Source organism: Brachycentrus maculatus, unplaced genomic scaffold (assembly GCF_059751285.1).
Source record: "Brachycentrus maculatus isolate JH-2025_06_01 unplaced genomic scaffold, ASM5975128v1 h1tg000374l, whole genome shotgun sequence".
Classification (NCBI taxonomy): Eukaryota; Metazoa; Arthropoda; class Insecta; order Trichoptera; family Brachycentridae; genus Brachycentrus; species Brachycentrus maculatus.
The window spans coordinates 1,002,522-1,020,250 of record NW_028281123.1 but is presented as its reverse complement, the minus strand read 5'-3'; the positions used below and the strand labels follow the sequence as shown (position 1 = coordinate 1,020,250).

Genomic DNA, 17,729 nt, shown 5'->3' with positions numbered 1-17,729 from the left:
AATTGGACGTCAAACAAATCAGATTTGCCGTTTTGCAAAACAAATTGGACGCCTTATAAATTTAATTTGATCAAATTGGACGTTTAACAAATCAGATTTGACGTTTTGCAAAACAAATTGGACGCCTTACAAATTTTAATCGGATCAAATTGGACTCCTTAAAAATTTAATTGGATCAAATTGAACGTTCAACAAATCAGATTGGACGTTTTGCAAAACAAATTGGACGACTTACAAATTAATTGGATCAAATTGGACGTTAAAATACAGATTTGACGTTTTGCAAAACAAATTGAACGCCTTACAAATTTAATTGGATCAAATTGGACGTTTATCAAATCAGATTGGACGTTTTGGAAAACAAATTGGGCGCTTTACAAATTTAATTTGATTAAATTAGACGTTTAACAATTCACATTGGACGTTTTACAAAACAAATTGGACGTTTTATTGTATTTTATAAAAAAATTATAATTTAAAAAATATATATTCAAAGTAGTACTCCACAAGGCCTACACCAAGCAGAAGAAGAAGAAGAAGAAGAGTACTCATGATTCAAAGTATGTAGTATTGAAAATCTTGTCTGAAAACTTGAGTAGGTACGCATCGCAGACTATGACAGCGCGCCGCGTAGGCTTGCCAACTTGACGACTAACGCACCTGCTAGTCTTAAGAGTAAAATATGTGAACAGGTATTCACATTGACGGTATATGTGGTACTAATATGAATATATTATTTTTAAATTATTTTTTTTATATAAAATAATTATAACGTCCAATTTGTTTCGTTAAACGCTCAATTTGAATTTTTAAACGTCTATTTGACTTGCTTGGCGTCCGATTTGGTTTATAAAACGTCCTAAATACCCAGACTTCCATATTCTCTGTAGTTAGTTTTTCAGTATTTTTATATTAATCGAACCCGGGACCTCCAACACGGTAGCCAAACACACTGACCACTACACCATGGATACTTAAAAATCAACACGAAGTTGAAAAATCTATTATACCCATGTTGACTACTCTGAAAATCGAACCTGGGATATCCAGAAAATTAGTCAAACGCACTGACCGCTGAAAAATGGAGGCGAATAACATAGCACTCATGGAGGTGATGAGAATTTTTGAATGTGCGCTTTTTTTTATCTCAAAATTTACATACGCACGTGATATTTTCTCTTACGATACCATGGGACATTCTTCCATGTGCGAAATTTCCAAGTAATAAATTTTCGTGAAGGCATGTATGCTATTCTTGTCTTTGTTTCATTGCTTGTCTTTTTACTCTTCTTATTTTTTCTTATATGTTAATAATATACACGTACATACATACATAAATACTTTGTGTTGTTAATGCTTACAGTGTCACTTCTACTAAATAACTTAAGGTTTACAGGGAATCCTTTTGTTATTTTTGCTGGTGATATCACTAATGGCACATGTCGCTCACTCCTTTCAAGAACGTCATAAATCAAAAATCGACAATTTTCAGTTGTGAATGTTTTCCGAATGCCCAGAAAATGTACTATATCCCAGCAAAGGCGGCATATTTTTAACTAAATATTTACCCGCTACAGGGCAGAAAGTGTTGTTTTTTCATTTTGAAGAAAACGTATTGTTTAATTATTTTTTTAAATAAATTATATATTTTTCAAATGGAGAAAAAACCTTCATGTTTAACCTAAAAAGATCTGTTGCACAGTAAAAAGTTCAATAAGTGGCTTGATATTTATTTTTAATACATTGTTTTATTTTTTTAAACTTTAAATACGTTCTCCTGAAAAATGAAGTTTTTTGATTTATGACGTTCTTGAAAGGATTGAGCGATGTATGGAGTAGCAATAGAAGTTAAGTGTCACATTTGTTAAAAAATTGAGAATATTTCCATGTGGCCATCATTTTATGTAAACCCCGCGATCGCGGGTCTTTAAAAAAAATTATGAGCTTTTTTAACAAGTAAGCTACACCAAAACATAAGTAATTATTAATTATCTATAAATTTATTATATTTTTTCTCAAATAATAGTTTTTTTTAAACTTATATTTAAATTTATCAATTCCTTTCAAGTCTTTCTCGAAACTGATATAACGTCGCCATCTTGGTTTTTCTCTGTCGCGCTCTGTTTTATCGACGGAACACTTTTTGAATTCAAAAATTGAAGGAATACGTTTTTTTACACAGGCAATAATTATTGTGGATACGCGAATTTGTGATATTGTATTTTCAACGATTGAGTTATTGAATATATGCACTTTGAAATGGAGTATTTCTCTTTTAATCTGTGTCACCAGCTTTGAAATTGAAATTGCTAATAAGTTCGTTACGCAATTCGCCGGTTAAATTCTGCTAATGATCTCTTAGGTATCGGCTACGAATGATCTACTTTTACTTGGCGGAATACTTGCGCAATAGTGTACTAAGAGATATTATATCTCACGGCCATTAGAGGTGGGCAAGATCCGGTCACTCGAAAGATCCGCATTAATGATCTGTTCACCAAAACCGGATCGATCGATGGATCTTTCGTCGAAAGAGCGGGAGCGTCACCGAAGCGAGTATTTTTGTCTAGAATTTTTTTATTTTATTAAATTCCTCGAATATTCACAGAATATATGTAGACTGGCGGGTTTATTGCTAAGAAGTGATATTTTCCAGCCAATAAAAAAAGAGTGATATATCAAAGTTTGAACTATAAATAGCCGTTTGGAATTAAAGACTTGTATATTAAATACTCAACTCAACCGTAGATGGTGCCGAGAACTCACATGTAAAAGAACTTGTCAATTAAAGGATTATAACTTCCGAAATTTGAGTTGTGTGGTGGAATGGTGAATGTTACACGTGGATAAAGTTAAACAGCCTATGACAGGTTGTAAGCCCTGTAAATACCCAGACCTCCATATTCTCTTCGCAATACACCAATAACAACAACATCAACACTCACACATCACACTTACAGTTATTTTTTCCCTATGCAGACATAAATATGATTATTTAAACACATGTTTTTTTTGCGTTAATGGCAGCGCCATCTTTTGAACGTAACGACAATATACGCATTACTAAACATTGCTTATGGCGGACAGCGTGCTTTTGATGGCTGTTGTCACTTAGCATCTTTATTTGTCTCCTTCTTTATCTATGTTGAGATTTAAAAAAAAATAAAGTCAATTAATGTAGTAAAAAAAATCAATATAAGGCGGGCAACATTGTAGACCCCCGACTACAGAAAACAAAAAGATGTCAAGTGGTCTACGCGGCGAAAAAGTTTGAGAAACTGTTATCTAAACAAATGATCGGGTCTTTAAGATCCGGTCGTTCGCGAACGACTAACTCTATTGGCCGTGCGTTACATCACGTATTTCAAATGTTTTTAAAGCAAATTAAAATGTACGCCACGCAGCCTACATAATTGTAGTATGTTTATGGCCAATAAATCAATCTGGAATTTCAATTGATAATTAAATCACCATGAAAAAAACGCCATTAAGAGTTTATTTTTCATTTTGAAATCCGTGTTCTCTTAACACGTGTTTAACCCTCTAGCTGCTAGTGTGAATTCACAAGTATCCATATAAATAAAAAGTTTAATTTTAGTTTGTACAAAATCTCAAATTTCCGATTTTAGTTAGTTATTCACCGATTGCTTTGGAATTTTGACACAGCATTGCAAAAAAAAAACGTAACGGCAATGTCATCTGTTGAACGTAGAAGCAACATACCCAATACTAAACATTGCTTATGGCGGACATCGTACTTCTTGACATATGCTATCACTTTGAAAACATGATTTTTCAATTATTATTAATCTTACGGTAGGGACTGACCGGAGCATTTCGTCGTAACATTGCTCCCAGCGAGCATCCGAAACTATGGATGGGGCGCTCGGCTCGCTGTACTGACTATACGAATGCTCGCATCGTATCGTGTTACGTTACGACCTAATGTGAATATCAGTTATTTTTTATTATAATTTTAATCACCTACTTTCAGGCATAAAGGCGCTATTTTTTAGTATGTAAAATATTGTCACAGGCGCAAAATGAATTCAAGAAAGATTTATTTATTCTAGGTATTTGTGATGTATTTTTTACATTTACCTTCCCTATCCTTAGTGGCGTTGTGCACTACCCGGAATTTACTGTCCGGCAGTCCGGTTTTGAAAAATGAAAACGACTACTATAGTTTAGCGTGATCGAATTTACACGCAACGTTTTCACGCACCGATCAAGAGCACCGATCCGAAGAAAGATGGACAAAACCACAAGCCAATCCAAGCCAATCATCGTTTTAAAACGCTTACTAACGTGCCGGACGGTAAAATTCCGTGTAGTGTACAAACGGCCTTACTATCCCTCCAGACAAGTCTCTAAATAGATGGTTTGCGGGTTATTCCTTTAGAAAAGAAAAGGTCAATCAAAAATCAAGTGGAAAGTCTATTTTATTTATTAAATTGATATTATGTATCGTAATGTGTTTTTATTTTAATTAATTTATTACATAAATCAATTAAAAATATAATTATGTAAACGTATATATTATTATCAAGTTCAGCTGATTTACGACAATTATAATATTTTTATAAAAAAGAGATACATTGATTGTATAAGACACTTGTCTAATTGAGAATTTTAATACATTACATAATTCGTCAAATTTGTTTGAAAATTATTTTGTATTATTTGAGAATAATTTTATATTAGCATAGAGATGGTTGGGTGGGTATATGCCTGACTATAAAACTGGCTTTGCTAGTTCGATTTCTGCTAATTGTAAAGAAAAGGTTGTTTTTCAAGGGGCCTACAAAAATGGCACTAAATTGAAATATTTGTGTATATAAAAAGAATGCAAATTTATCTCTTCTAAAAAATAAGTCTAATTTTAATGTATTGTTTGTGGAAAATGCTTAAAAGCGTTATTTACATACTGTTGGTAGAGAGCGGAAGACGCTTATATATGTAAGTGTTCTATTTGCTTTCTTTTGGTAGAGCGTGAGAGACCTCAAAAACACTGTACAGATAGGAATTTGGATTATGGTTTCTCATGATTAGTATATGACCCTTATTAGTCCATTATTGTTTTCTATTTTCATTAATAATATTAAGAATGTAATTTTAAACTCACGGTTTTTGTTATTTGCGGATGACCTAAAGCTTTTCTTAAAGGTGACAACTTTTGACGATTTTCGTCTTCTCCAAGCAGATATATCAAATATATGTGAATGGGGAAGACGAAACAAACTAATGTTTAATGTTTCTAAGTGTTCGATCACGTCTTTCACTAGGGCCCAAAAAACATTATTTTATCGCTACAAAATGAACGACCAATATCTGATGCGAGCATCGAATGTTAGGGATCTGGGCGTTAGATTTGTGAGCACCCTGACATTTCACGATCATATAGAGGCAGTCAGTGGTAATGCATTGAAAATGATTTGTTCTGCGTACTGCCAGGGTTTTCGAAAATACCCGCGTGCTGAGAACTCTTTATAACTCCTTGGTGCGAAGTAGACTCGAGAGTGGCTCGATGATTTGGGGGCCACACGAGCTTAAGTACTCTCTTATGGTAGAGAAAGTCCAAAAGAAGTTTTTGAGGTATCTCTACATGAGAGAGTACGGCTATTATCCTTGGCTCTACCCGACCCAGTTTCTCCAGGGTATGCTTGGCTACAATAGTTTAGAGACTAGAAGGAATGTGTATTTGATTACGCATTTTTATCGATTGTTGCGCGGTATGATCGATAATCCTGAAATTATCCAGAGCATTGGTCTGTATGTTCCCGATAGTTACCTAAGACAGCGTCGGCATAGATTGTTTCATATTCCTATACATAGGACCAACCTGCCGATGGTTATGCCTGTAGGAAGAGCTACTGCTATGTTGAACAATATCACATTGGATATTGATCTGTTCCATGTGTCCGAAGGAGTTTTCCGAAGCGAGATTCTTCTACACATTTAACAAGAGTCTTCTTGCGTAATTTTTAATTTGTTTTTTTAATGTATACGCCTTAAATGTTTGTTTGTAATGTATATATTAATTATTGAATAAATTGAATTGAATTGAAATTGAATTGAATTGAAAATTAACCACCCTACCTTCGGGTTATTTTCAGGCATATTTTTTATAAACAAGCAAAAAATCACAACGTTTGTTGTCACAAAATACTGTCAAACCTGACAACAATTTGTCAGTGTATCCGGTACGCATTAAATATTTTTGGAACAGATATCTTTTCTCGTGCGCGTAGGTCATGCGGGTTAGCGCAGAATGGTGAAGAAAAACCGCGCGTATCACGTACGTTCGTATGTGTAGGGCAATTAATCAGGGTCGAGGTTGATGAAAAAACCGTACAACAACAATGTGTTGATATTTTAATACATTACTGAAATTCACTGAATTTAAATTCATTATTGAATTACTGAATTTATATTCTTCTTCATCTTTGATGAGATGTCAAAAAATAATATGACACTGTTAAATTTGTGGTATGGTAATATATTTATTAAAGTTTTATATAAATAGTAGACCGTGACAATTTCACTTCAGTCTACATTTGACCTCTTGATGGAATGATTATTCCGAATTTGATATTCACAATTAAGTGTTTTTTAAAGTGGTATTACACAAAGTGAAAAATTACATAGTTGTTATTTTATTCTACTTAGCGAGTTAGTAATAATTTTGTTATTTTTTGTCTGCAGTTGCTAGTTCACGATGTGCCCGATATGGCCGCTGCACATAGTGCTATTCTACCTGCTGACGCTAGTGCCCGTATGGGTGATATGCCAGCAGGCACCTAAGCTGCTGGCCGACTTTGACCCCCCGGCCTTGCGCCTGCACATGGAGGCCGGCGGCTCCGTGAACCTGACGCTGCAAGGCGTGGGGCCCGGGGACCTCGTCCAGCTGTACAGCGAGGAGACACACATAGCCGACACGGATCACAAGACCATAGAACTCGCCGACGTAGATGACAGAGGATGGAACGGGCTGATAAACGTCACGGGAAAGTTTTTAGGTAACTTTAAGCTTTTTTTTCCATTTATTTTAACCTTTTCCACTCTGACCATTTTTTCTCATAACTGATCAGCTTCTCTGATCAAAACATGGGACGTTTTTTCTACCATTAAAATAAATATTTTTGTTCTCTAATTTTGGGACACTCTGTCTGGCAATTTGTATGACCATGTTAATTAAGATCAACTGTATTTATTTGAAATATTTTTTGGTAGAATATACTAAGAAAATATAGAGAAATCAGTGATTAAAGTTATACCTGCGCCGGGCCAGACATTGTGGCCCACGGAGCTGCCTACTAGAATCATACGGGCCAGAATGTCTGGCCTACAGAGTAGTAAGAGTTAAATTTTTTTGCATTTCACAATATATTATAATATTTTATTTATTAATTCGGCATTTACTTTGTGGTAAGACATGATGAAATTGTAAAAGAAAAACACTTGTATTTTTACCACTAAAATATAAAATTTTGTTTTAGTCACTATAAATATTTTATTATAACTTTAATTATAATGTCTAGCAGTTTTGAAGCTAACTGGTTATATTTTAATACTGATTAATACTACTATTAATCAGTCTTGAAAATGAAGCTGTTAGCTTCGAAACCGGTAGATATTATAATTAAGTTATTTTATAATAAAATATTTATAGTATTAAGTTATTTTTTTAACTATAAAATGGAAAATCACAAAGTTATTGCTTCAAAGTACTCATACAGGAGAAAGTGACCAAGTGCATTTTTTACAAAAACGTGATCATTGACTAATTGATATCTTACTAGCTTAATATTGCCCTAAAAAAAATCCCAAATAGATTTTAAACTTGGAAGTATAATATATTGACTCGTTGAAAATGACTAACTGCATTGATGTTTATTTTCTTGCCGAGCAAAAGTGACTTAAATTGCCCTCCTGAACATTTTACATTTTGTTAGTTGGTCACTTTCTCCTGTACGACTATGATATGTATATATATTATTTAATTGAACAGAGAAATATTTAAGTTTTTGTTATTTACAAAAACACTTCAATTCCACACTTTTTTTTGTGAGCCTAAGCCGCTCATTATTAGAAATAGGTATCAAATTGTGATAGAGTGCGTTCGAACCGAGAAACTCTGACTCGAGAGTCCACGACACTAACCACGGGACCGCAAACCAACACAATTATAGTAATTTTTTGGTACAGGTAAAACAACTATACGAGTCAAAGTGAACAGAAGCGGCACTCAAAACCAGGAGACTGCGGAGAAGGGTTTGGATGTCACCGTCATCAGGAAGGAGAGGGTCATCGATACCGTCTTCACGGCCAGCGTCGCCACATTGGTGAGTGGAATTCCCGCACTGTTGTCACCCAAGATTATTCAAACAATAAGCGAGATTACAAATATTAAAATATAAGATTATATAAATGAACATTATCTTAATTTGTTCCATCTCTTTGTTTCCTTATTTTTACAGAGAATCAGATATTTAGCAAACGGCCTTTTCTCGTTTTATTATCAGTCGTCAATCAAAATTTTTACTGTGTCACCTCAATTATTTAGAAATACCCATTTTTTTCTATGATTTCAGTTTGATACCTTAACCTTTAGACGCTCATGCACCGCGTGCAATAAGGGTAGCGCCCTGTCTGAACTTTTTTTCGAAATATTCGCGCAACTTGCTACCGTAGCTGTTATAAAACTAATTATATCTCTAAAATTAGTCATCATATTTAGGTAAAATACAAAGGATTATTAAGAAATTACTTGTTTTTACACCACTTAAGTTTATTTTTGAAGCTAAGCTTCCATCTTCAGGTCTAAATGTAAATCTAAGGTCTAGATGGAAGCTCGGCTGTCCAAACTCAAAAAACAGTAAGGGACATTTTTTTTGTAGTATGTTTTTTATGCATTTTTGGAATAAGTAGATTCTACTCAGTCCAAAAATGCAAAAAAAAAACGTACTACAAAAAAAATGTCCCTTACTGTGTTTTAAGTTTGGACAGCCGAGCTTAGCTTCCGAAACTAGTTGTCATTCATAAATATACTCAAGTGGTTTAAAAACAAGTGTTTTCTTTAATAATTTTAACTTGTCTTATCACAAAGTAAATGCCGAAACAATAAATAAAATAAAAGAAAATTGTCTACCTCCGTAGTGTAATGGTCAGCACGCTCGGCTACCGTTCTGGAGGTCCCGGGTTCGATTCCCAAGGGGGGTAAAATAAATATAAGTGATTTTCTCACTGTAATATTTATTCAATATTACCCTGGACTGGTACCTGAAGCGGAGGGCTGATCACCTTTCCTTCATGTGTAAACGATCAAGATAACACTGCGTTTATATGACGCAGTGCCCTATGCACCATTGGGGTGCGCATAAGGGTTTTATTATTATTATAATTTAATAATAATAATAATAACCATATCCGCTCCCTAGGTGGAGCATATGGAGTCCACAAACTGTCTCCAGGCTTTTCTGTCGGCTGCCAGCTCCCTTGCATCCTCCCAAGTCAGATCCGCGTCGCGAAGTTCTGACGAGAACTGCCGACGAATTATTATAATTTACAAAGCTTTATTCGTAATTTTTCAGATTTTATAAAATTACACATTGAAGTTAAAGAATAAAAACGTAGAAAATAAAAATGCTCAATGTAAACCAATTACTAAAGCGATTACAACCGTCTAGTTCGGAAGATGATGAAATGTGTTTGTGAAAAGCAATAGACAGCCAATGTGCTAATGTTGAATGGATACTTTTTTTTATTTTTTTTTTTTCATTTAACATATTTACATTTTTATTTATAACATAATACATTTGAATTATTTATACATATGGAGAACTTTTATATTTCGATTCGCTGTGCCTCTCCATAAAAGAGTCTGTGCTCTTGTGCTTGGAAAGGGACTTACACTCGTGGTTTAATGTTATATAATAAAAGATATAATAGTTTTTTTTTATATATTTTTTAAAGATTTAAATGTATAGAGCTTTATTTTTTTTCTTAAGGATTTTTATATCATCTATTTTTTTTATTTCTTTAGGGAGTTTATTGAAATGTTTGATTGCCGAATATTTGAAGTTTTGCTGAAATTGCTTGGTGTTGCATTTTCGAATAGAAAAATCGTTTGAGAATCTCGATGATAAATTCTTTGTTAAATTTAAATAGTTGTCACCCTTTAGTATTTAAAAAACTGCGTTTTTTTTATAAATGGATTCTATATTTGGGACTTGAAATTTTTTAAATAATAATTTTGTTGGAAATATGTTTTTTTTTTCAAGATGACTTTAATTATGGTTTTCTGTACTATTTTCACTGAGTTCAGTATGTTGTTGTATGAGCCTCCCCATGCAATAATGCCATACTGTAGTAGTGAGTGAACGATAGCATAGTAAACTCTTTTTAGGTTGTCGATGGTTAGTATGATTCGGATTCTAATGAATATATATATATGCATTTTCTTATTCGTTTCACTAGTTCATTAATGTGACTATGGTATTTCAAATGTTGGTCTATTATTACACCTAGATATTTTATTTCTTTTTTTGGACATAAAACAGAACATAAGTTTTTGCAATTTGAATCCCTGCAGTCACCATTGTGAATTGTAATTTTTATAAATAAATTTTGTTTTTCTAGGTATCGCTAATCTACATAAACTTTGGTTGCGCTCTAGATTGGCCTACAGTAAAGGCTACAGTCAAGAGACCCATAGGCCCAGTGATTGGTTTCTTCGGCCAATTCCTTTTCATGCCATTGGTAAGTTTTTAAATCTAAACTCGCGTTTCTTTCAGTTACATATTTTACTAAATATAATGCGTGTTAGGACTAATGGTACTGGAACACTTATGATGAGGAAAACAGAAACGCGCAAATGAAGACAATTATTTATTTATCGAAAATTACAAAAATTATAAGGGCGAGAAGAACAAAGGAACGCCAATAGACAAAGAACGAGGGCGACGTATATATGTTTGAATTTTAATCTTATCTGAGCACACGAAAATTTGTCCTCCACCCTTTATAAACGATTTTAAAGGAGTTACAGGTAGTGGGGACAATATTATAAACAAATAAAGATTTTTTTTTTATTTATTTGTATACATTTATCTAAATCACAATTTATACATATTTAAAACTTTTTTTTTTGCAGAGTTCCACCAAGCCACCTTGCGTGTCTTGTCGGTGGAGTACTTTTTTAATATTTTTTTTTTGTTTTTAACGATTTTAACCTAATATAGACACAAAAAAGAGAAAAAAATTAAGAATATAAACATTTTACAATTTTCATAAAATTAACTCTTGATCATTTACCCATTCCTTTATTTTGCCTTCGTTCCACATTTTATTTTGACCTCTAACATCCGTCGGCAACAAATTAAAAATGTTCGGAACGATATATTGCAGTGTTCGACTCCCATATTTATTGTTAATTCTTGGGACTATCAAACCTTCGTTGTGTGTAAATCGTGTATCATGGTTGTGTACTAAACAACTGCGTCTCTTTGTTCTTCTCGCATACATTTATGAATACAATTTTAATACACAAATTCTTATAAAAAATACACAAAATTGGAAGGAACAATGCGTAAGAATATTTTAATTAACCATTTTAGTTTTGAGATATTTTCTTACAAATCTTCTTCTTCCTGGCTCCATCCCAACTTATCATCTTTATAGTATGTTGGGGTCAGCTCTCCTCATCCTCAGGTTGTAGGTCCTTCCTCTTAACTTTTCGGAACCTCTTGTTGGACGAATTTGTTTCCTCTGCTTCACTTTGCTTGCCCTTGCAATCCCGCAAGCTGGCCCCGACACATTGCCAATCTCTGGATCACCGAGAGAAGAATCACTCTCGCTGACAGACAGGGTAGTGCATTAAGATGCACTACCCTGTCACTAACGCTAAGGCGTTTGTTTTTTTTTGTGAAGCTTTGGTTTATTTAACAATAGAGTTTCTATCCACTGACGGTCGTCAGACGTATAGACTTAAGAACAGGAAGGGTATTTTTACTTTCTGTACCGGTCTCCTTCAAAGGCAGAAAATAAGGAATTATTCAATTTTTTTTTTATGAATAAATACGAATTTCTTTGTTCAGGTCTTTACTATATAATTCTAATGTAACTTTGTTTTAAAATCACTATAAATATTTTATTATAACTTAATTATAATGTCTACTGGTTTCGAAGCTAACCGCTTCATTATCAGGACTGATTAATACTATTATATTACTTTACTATTATGTTTATAGTATTAATCAGTCTTGATAAAGAAGCGGTTAGCTTCAAAACCGGTAGACATTATATTAAATCACAAAGTTAGTGCTTCAAATATAAATTATATTCTTTACTATATGTACACAATTATCAAATACTGTCTCCAGCGATCCACAGGCGTAAAAAATGCCTGTCTGAAATGTGTTAAGCTGTTGTTAGTTCCACTATGAAATTTCAGAGAAAGTAAGAGCAAAATGTTTCCGCCGTTCAAGTATGGATTTGTGTATGTTTCAGTTGTCGTTTGGTCTGGGCCAAGCCCTGTTCCCTGACGACGAGTCCATGCAGCTGGGCATGTTCTTCACGGGAGTCTCCCCGGGGGGCGGCGCCTCCAACATCTGGACCTACGTGCTCGGGGGCAACCTGAACCTCTCCATCACCATGACCACCATCAGCACGCTCGCTGCCTTTGGTGAGATTTTACCATTTGTCACTCTCACACCCAACCTGCACACATCTCACTCAAAAACAGTAATTAACACATTGTTATCAGGGAGTTTTTTCATCGACACGATCCTAATTATACAGACAGTCTGCCGCCCGACCCTCAGTATAATAATAAATAAATAAACCCGTATCCGCACCCAATGGTGCATAGGGCACTGCGTCATATAAACGCAGTGTTATCTTGATCGTTTACACATGAAGGAAAGGTGATCAGCCCTCCGCTTCAGGTACCAGTCCAGGGTAATATTGAATAAATATTACAGTGAAAAAATCACTCATATTTATTTTACCCCCCCAGGGAATCGAACCCGGGACCTCCAGAACGGTAGCCGAGCGTGCTGACCATTACACTACGGAGGCGGACGAAAAGACCCTCAGTATACTGATCACAAATAATCGCAAACTTAATTCTGACCTGTACAATGTTTTTTGGCATCTCTCGCGCTCTACCAAAAGTAAACAAATATAACGCTTATAAGTGTCTCCCGCTCTCTACCAACGCTTGTAATGTAAAAGATGTAAAAGATGCTTTTAAGGGTTTCCCATAAACCATGTTTTAATATCTCAACGTTATATGATGAAGAATATAAAAGTCTGGGTATTTACAGGACTTCCGACTTGTCATAAGCTAGTTTAAGTAATGATTTTCTACATGTGTAATATTCACCAAGAATTATTTATATTGATATCTCAACATAGATGTCTACGGTTGAGTTTAGTATTTTTTGAATTACCTAACGTCCAAGTGTCTCTGAAATCTAGCTAAGGCTTATGTAACACTGCTTGAAACGCATTAGTTTTTGTATATGGTATTGCGATAATTGAACATTACATACAAATATGGCAGACATTTGTGCAAGGAAGTGTGTCAAAGGAGTAATTTATAAATGTGGTTAATAGACCCCACTTAGTGCGGATTTGTATAGCGCGCCATGTGGTGCCACAGATTATCTGCGCTAAACGGGGTATTACTGTACTTATAGTAGTTTTAGAACGATAAGATGAAAACCCAGTCAATTCCATTCTTTACCTTTTTAACCACTCAACAGTTGAATTTTGTCGAGAAAATTCGTCGCTTCAGGAAATTCTAAGGAAAGGGTGCAGGAAATTCCAAAGGAAAAAAAGGACTGTCTGAACACAGCTCGGGTTATTCAATAAAAACAAGTAGGTCAATATTTGATCATATTCGGGCAAAGCAGAACTGACGAGTTGGAATACAATTTACCCGAACAGTCCTCAGGCTAATCAAATGCAATATAACACTTTCCTTATCATTCATCGTTCACTTTGTGTAATACAACTTTAATAACCACTATTTCGTGACTGCCGGTTTCGGAGTAATCATTCCATTATCAGGTCAAATGTAGGTTAAAATGAAATTGTTACATTTATTATTTGACACCTCATCAAAGATGAAGAAGAATATGGAAGTCTGGGCATTTACGGGGCTGACGACCGTCATAGGCTGGTTTAAGTGATCACTTACACACATGTAACATTCACCAATTCTACCCATTATTGACAACCACACTACTCAAATTCTTGGAAGTTCTATATATATATGAACCAATTTAGAAACCTTGTTCTTGAATCACTAGAACTTCACTAGAGACATCTATTGGTGAGATGTAAAGAGCCTTTTTACTAAGCAGAAACTCTTATTAGTATGTGTGTCTGTAGAAATTGTTACTGTCTAACATTTATATAAAAAAATTTAAAAAATAAAGAGAGAAAGTCGACAGTGGGCTTGTAGTAGTCTAGTGTACCAATTCAATTAGTTATTATGGCTAAGTCTTCATTAATTGCTTATTTACATAAACAATAGCAATGCTTTAAATATACATTAAAAGCTGTCCCATTCCCAGATCTGATACAGAAGCATCTAGGTTTCCTGACATACCTTCTCTTGCAAAGCAATTTAATAAAAATAAACTGTGAAATTTATTGAAAATGAAAATGTGACCAAAATTGTATCCCGATTTTACTGTGAATTTACATTTAAAAGATAAATGTACAAAAATACAAAAAAATAAAAAATGCAATATTTATACTATTTCGAGAAATAAAAATACTTTGTGTTCTGATCCACTCACATTTTTATTAACCAACTAGTTTCGGCAACAACCTGTTGCCCTCTTTAAGGTTACATTTATTACTATTAGTAATAATAAAATACTATTAATAAAAATGTGAGTGGATCAGAATATAAAGTATTTTTATTTCTCGAAATAATATATCAATATGATCCACAAAGTTAATGCTTTCAATATTCAAAACAATGCAATATTTGCCCGAGTCACGCTCGGGCTAGTCAGAGAACTGGTTAATAATTTCATTTATTGATTCGGCAGTCACTTTGTGGTAAAATCTATCCATTTTTAATTAATGTTTTACTCAGTAAATATTCCGCATCATCATATGCATTCTGCATCATTTACAAACATCGTGTGTTTGAAAATGATGCGGAATGCATTGAAACACGTGTCACAGTTGATATTAAGAAATAGTGGTATTTACTAAGTAAAACATTAATTAAAAACTGGTATATAAGCGGAATGTTCTGTTTGTCGCAGCCATGATGCCCCTGTGGCTGTTCACCCTGGGCCGGGTGATCTTCACGAACGCCAACATGGTAGTGCCGTACCGCAACATCGCCACCTTCGCCGTGGGGCTGGTCATCCCGCTCGGCCTGGGGCTGCTGGCGCAGAAGAAGCTGCCGCGCTTCGCCGCGCTCATGGTGCGCATCCTCAAGGGCTTCTCCTCGCTGCTGCTGCTCTTCATCATCGTGTTTGCCATCGTCACCAACCTGTACCTGTTTGAGCTCTTCTCCTGGCAGGTGAGGCTCTTCACTCTCCGCTGCAGGCATTTTTAATATATCGCTCACTCCTTTCAAGAACGTCATAAATCAAAAAACTCGATTTTTCAGGAGAACGTTTTTAAAGTTTAAAAATATAATACAATATATTACAAATAAATATCAAGCCACTTACTGAACTTTTTACTGCACAACAGATCTTTTTGAGTAAAACCTGAAGGTTTTTTCTCCATTTAAAAAATATTTAGTTTATTTAAAAAAATAAATAAACAATACCTTTTCTTCAAAATGCAAATACAACACTTTCTGCCCTGTGGCGGGTAAATACTACGTTAAAAATATGCCGCTTCTGCTGGGATATTGTAAATTTTCTGGGCATTCCGAAAACATGCCCAACTGAAAATTGACGAATTTTGATTTATGACGTTCTTGAAAGGAGTGAGCGATATATGTAATTAGAAATGTTGCATGAATTAATCGGTGAATATAAAAAGAACATATCGCTCACTCCTTTCAAGAACGTCACAAATAAAAAATCGTCCATTTTCAGTTGTGCATGTTTTTGGATTGTCCAGAAAATGTACTATATATTTGCTACTATCGTAAACAGAGATGCAGTTTTCTAAAGGGGGGGCGATGAAAAATATAGACATTGGAAAATTGGCATCGAGTCAAAAAAGTTTGAGAATCTATGGTCTAATCTGTTTGTTTCTCTTTCAGATTGTGGTGGCAGGCATGTGCGTGCCGTGGATCGGATACGTGGCCGGGTGGCTGGCGGCGAAGGTGTTCAGACAGCCGCCCGAAGACTGTCTAGCCATCGCGCTGGAGACGGGCATCCAGAACACGGGCATCTCCATCTTCCTGCTCCGCTTCTCCCTCGCCCAGCCGATGGCCGATCTCACCACGGGTAAGGATGGATACACACTTCAAACTATCCAATTTCGCGTGCTATGAAATCTGTGACTTTATTATATGTGTGGTCACAGTAATGTGTTTTCATAAAATTTTTAGTTACAAGAAATCTGATTATACTCGCTCGAGATTACACTTACACAAACTAGCAGGAGTGTCCGCCTCCGTGGTGTAATGGTTAGTGTGATTAGCTACCGTGCTGGAGGTCTCGGGTCCCGGGTTCGATTTCCAAGGGGGGGGTGAAAACAAATATTAGTGATTTTATTTATTTAATATTACCCTGGACTGGTCCCTGAAGCGCAGGAGTGATCACCTTGCCTTCATGTAAGTAATGATCAAGATAACACTGCGTTTATACGATGCAGTGCCCTATGCACCATTGGCTGCGGATAAGGGTTAGAAGAAGATGTGTGAGGAGATGAATGAAGGAGGCGAAGATTGTTTGCAAAGACAGATCGATGTGGTGTTCTATTCCTTCTGTCTACCTCTGCTGAAAGCGAAATCGGGTGAAATAAGTTATATTTATAAAAAAAAAAATATATATATATATATATATATATATATATATATATATATATATATATATATATATATATATATATATATATATATATATATGAACATTTTTTTTTTTTTCTAGTTGTGCCAGTTGCTGTGGCCATAATGACACCTATACCGATGGTACTAATCTGGTTATACCAGATAATCACAACTCGGTAAGTACCTACTTTACCTTCAAACCTGTAAAAAAAAATAGCTAACCTTTTGTTTTTTGTAATGTGGCAACATAGCCTAAAAATCAGAACCTCAAACACGCAAATTTTCCTTATGGCAATTTTTTTAAACCTAATAAATTTATAAGCAATTTCAGATACTCAAACGAACTGGTTGCCATTTGAAAAACACTGCCAAAACAAACTGAAAATTTTATCAAATTAAGAAATGCAGGGATATTTTAACTCATCTACAAAATTGACAAAAATATAAATGAATAACTATTTAAAATGATTATTATTAATTGATTATTTGGGGAGTTCACTTTTTAATTAAGCAACGGGCGCCAACTCTTTCACTAGAACGTGTTAGTACATCACGCCCAGAGGATATTTCATATATTTTATTTATGCTTAAAATAAATGAAAGGACTACGAAATATGTATTTTTTCGTTTATTTATATGTAAATCACAAAGGAAAATACTAAATTACAAACAAATAGAAAGGAATCCATGCCGAAACATGTATGGATGACTAATTACCTTTGTTGTTGGAAAATATAGGTCC

General features: G+C 34.6%; 1 protein-coding gene across 3 annotated transcripts in view; it reads left to right on the top strand.

The window, feature by feature from the left end:
- The window catches only part of LOC148303294 (ileal sodium/bile acid cotransporter-like), a 47,986-nt gene that overhangs the window by 27,561 nt on the left and 2,696 nt on the right, over positions 1-17,729 (top strand). For all 3 annotated transcript variants that reach the window (XM_088270207.1, XM_088270208.1, XM_088270209.1), the window contains exons 2-8: positions 6,706-7,019; positions 8,209-8,345; positions 10,642-10,761; positions 12,511-12,685; positions 15,294-15,556; positions 16,256-16,442; positions 17,088-17,163. In XM_088270207.1, coding sequence (XP_088126333.1) covers positions 6,719-7,019; positions 8,209-8,345; positions 10,642-10,761; positions 12,511-12,685; positions 15,294-15,556; positions 16,256-16,442; positions 17,088-17,163 — 1,259 coding nt within the window. In that variant the 5' untranslated portion in view covers positions 6,706-6,718. The remainder of the gene's footprint in view (positions 1-6,705; positions 7,020-8,208; positions 8,346-10,641; positions 10,762-12,510; positions 12,686-15,293; positions 15,557-16,255; positions 16,443-17,087; positions 17,164-17,729) is intronic.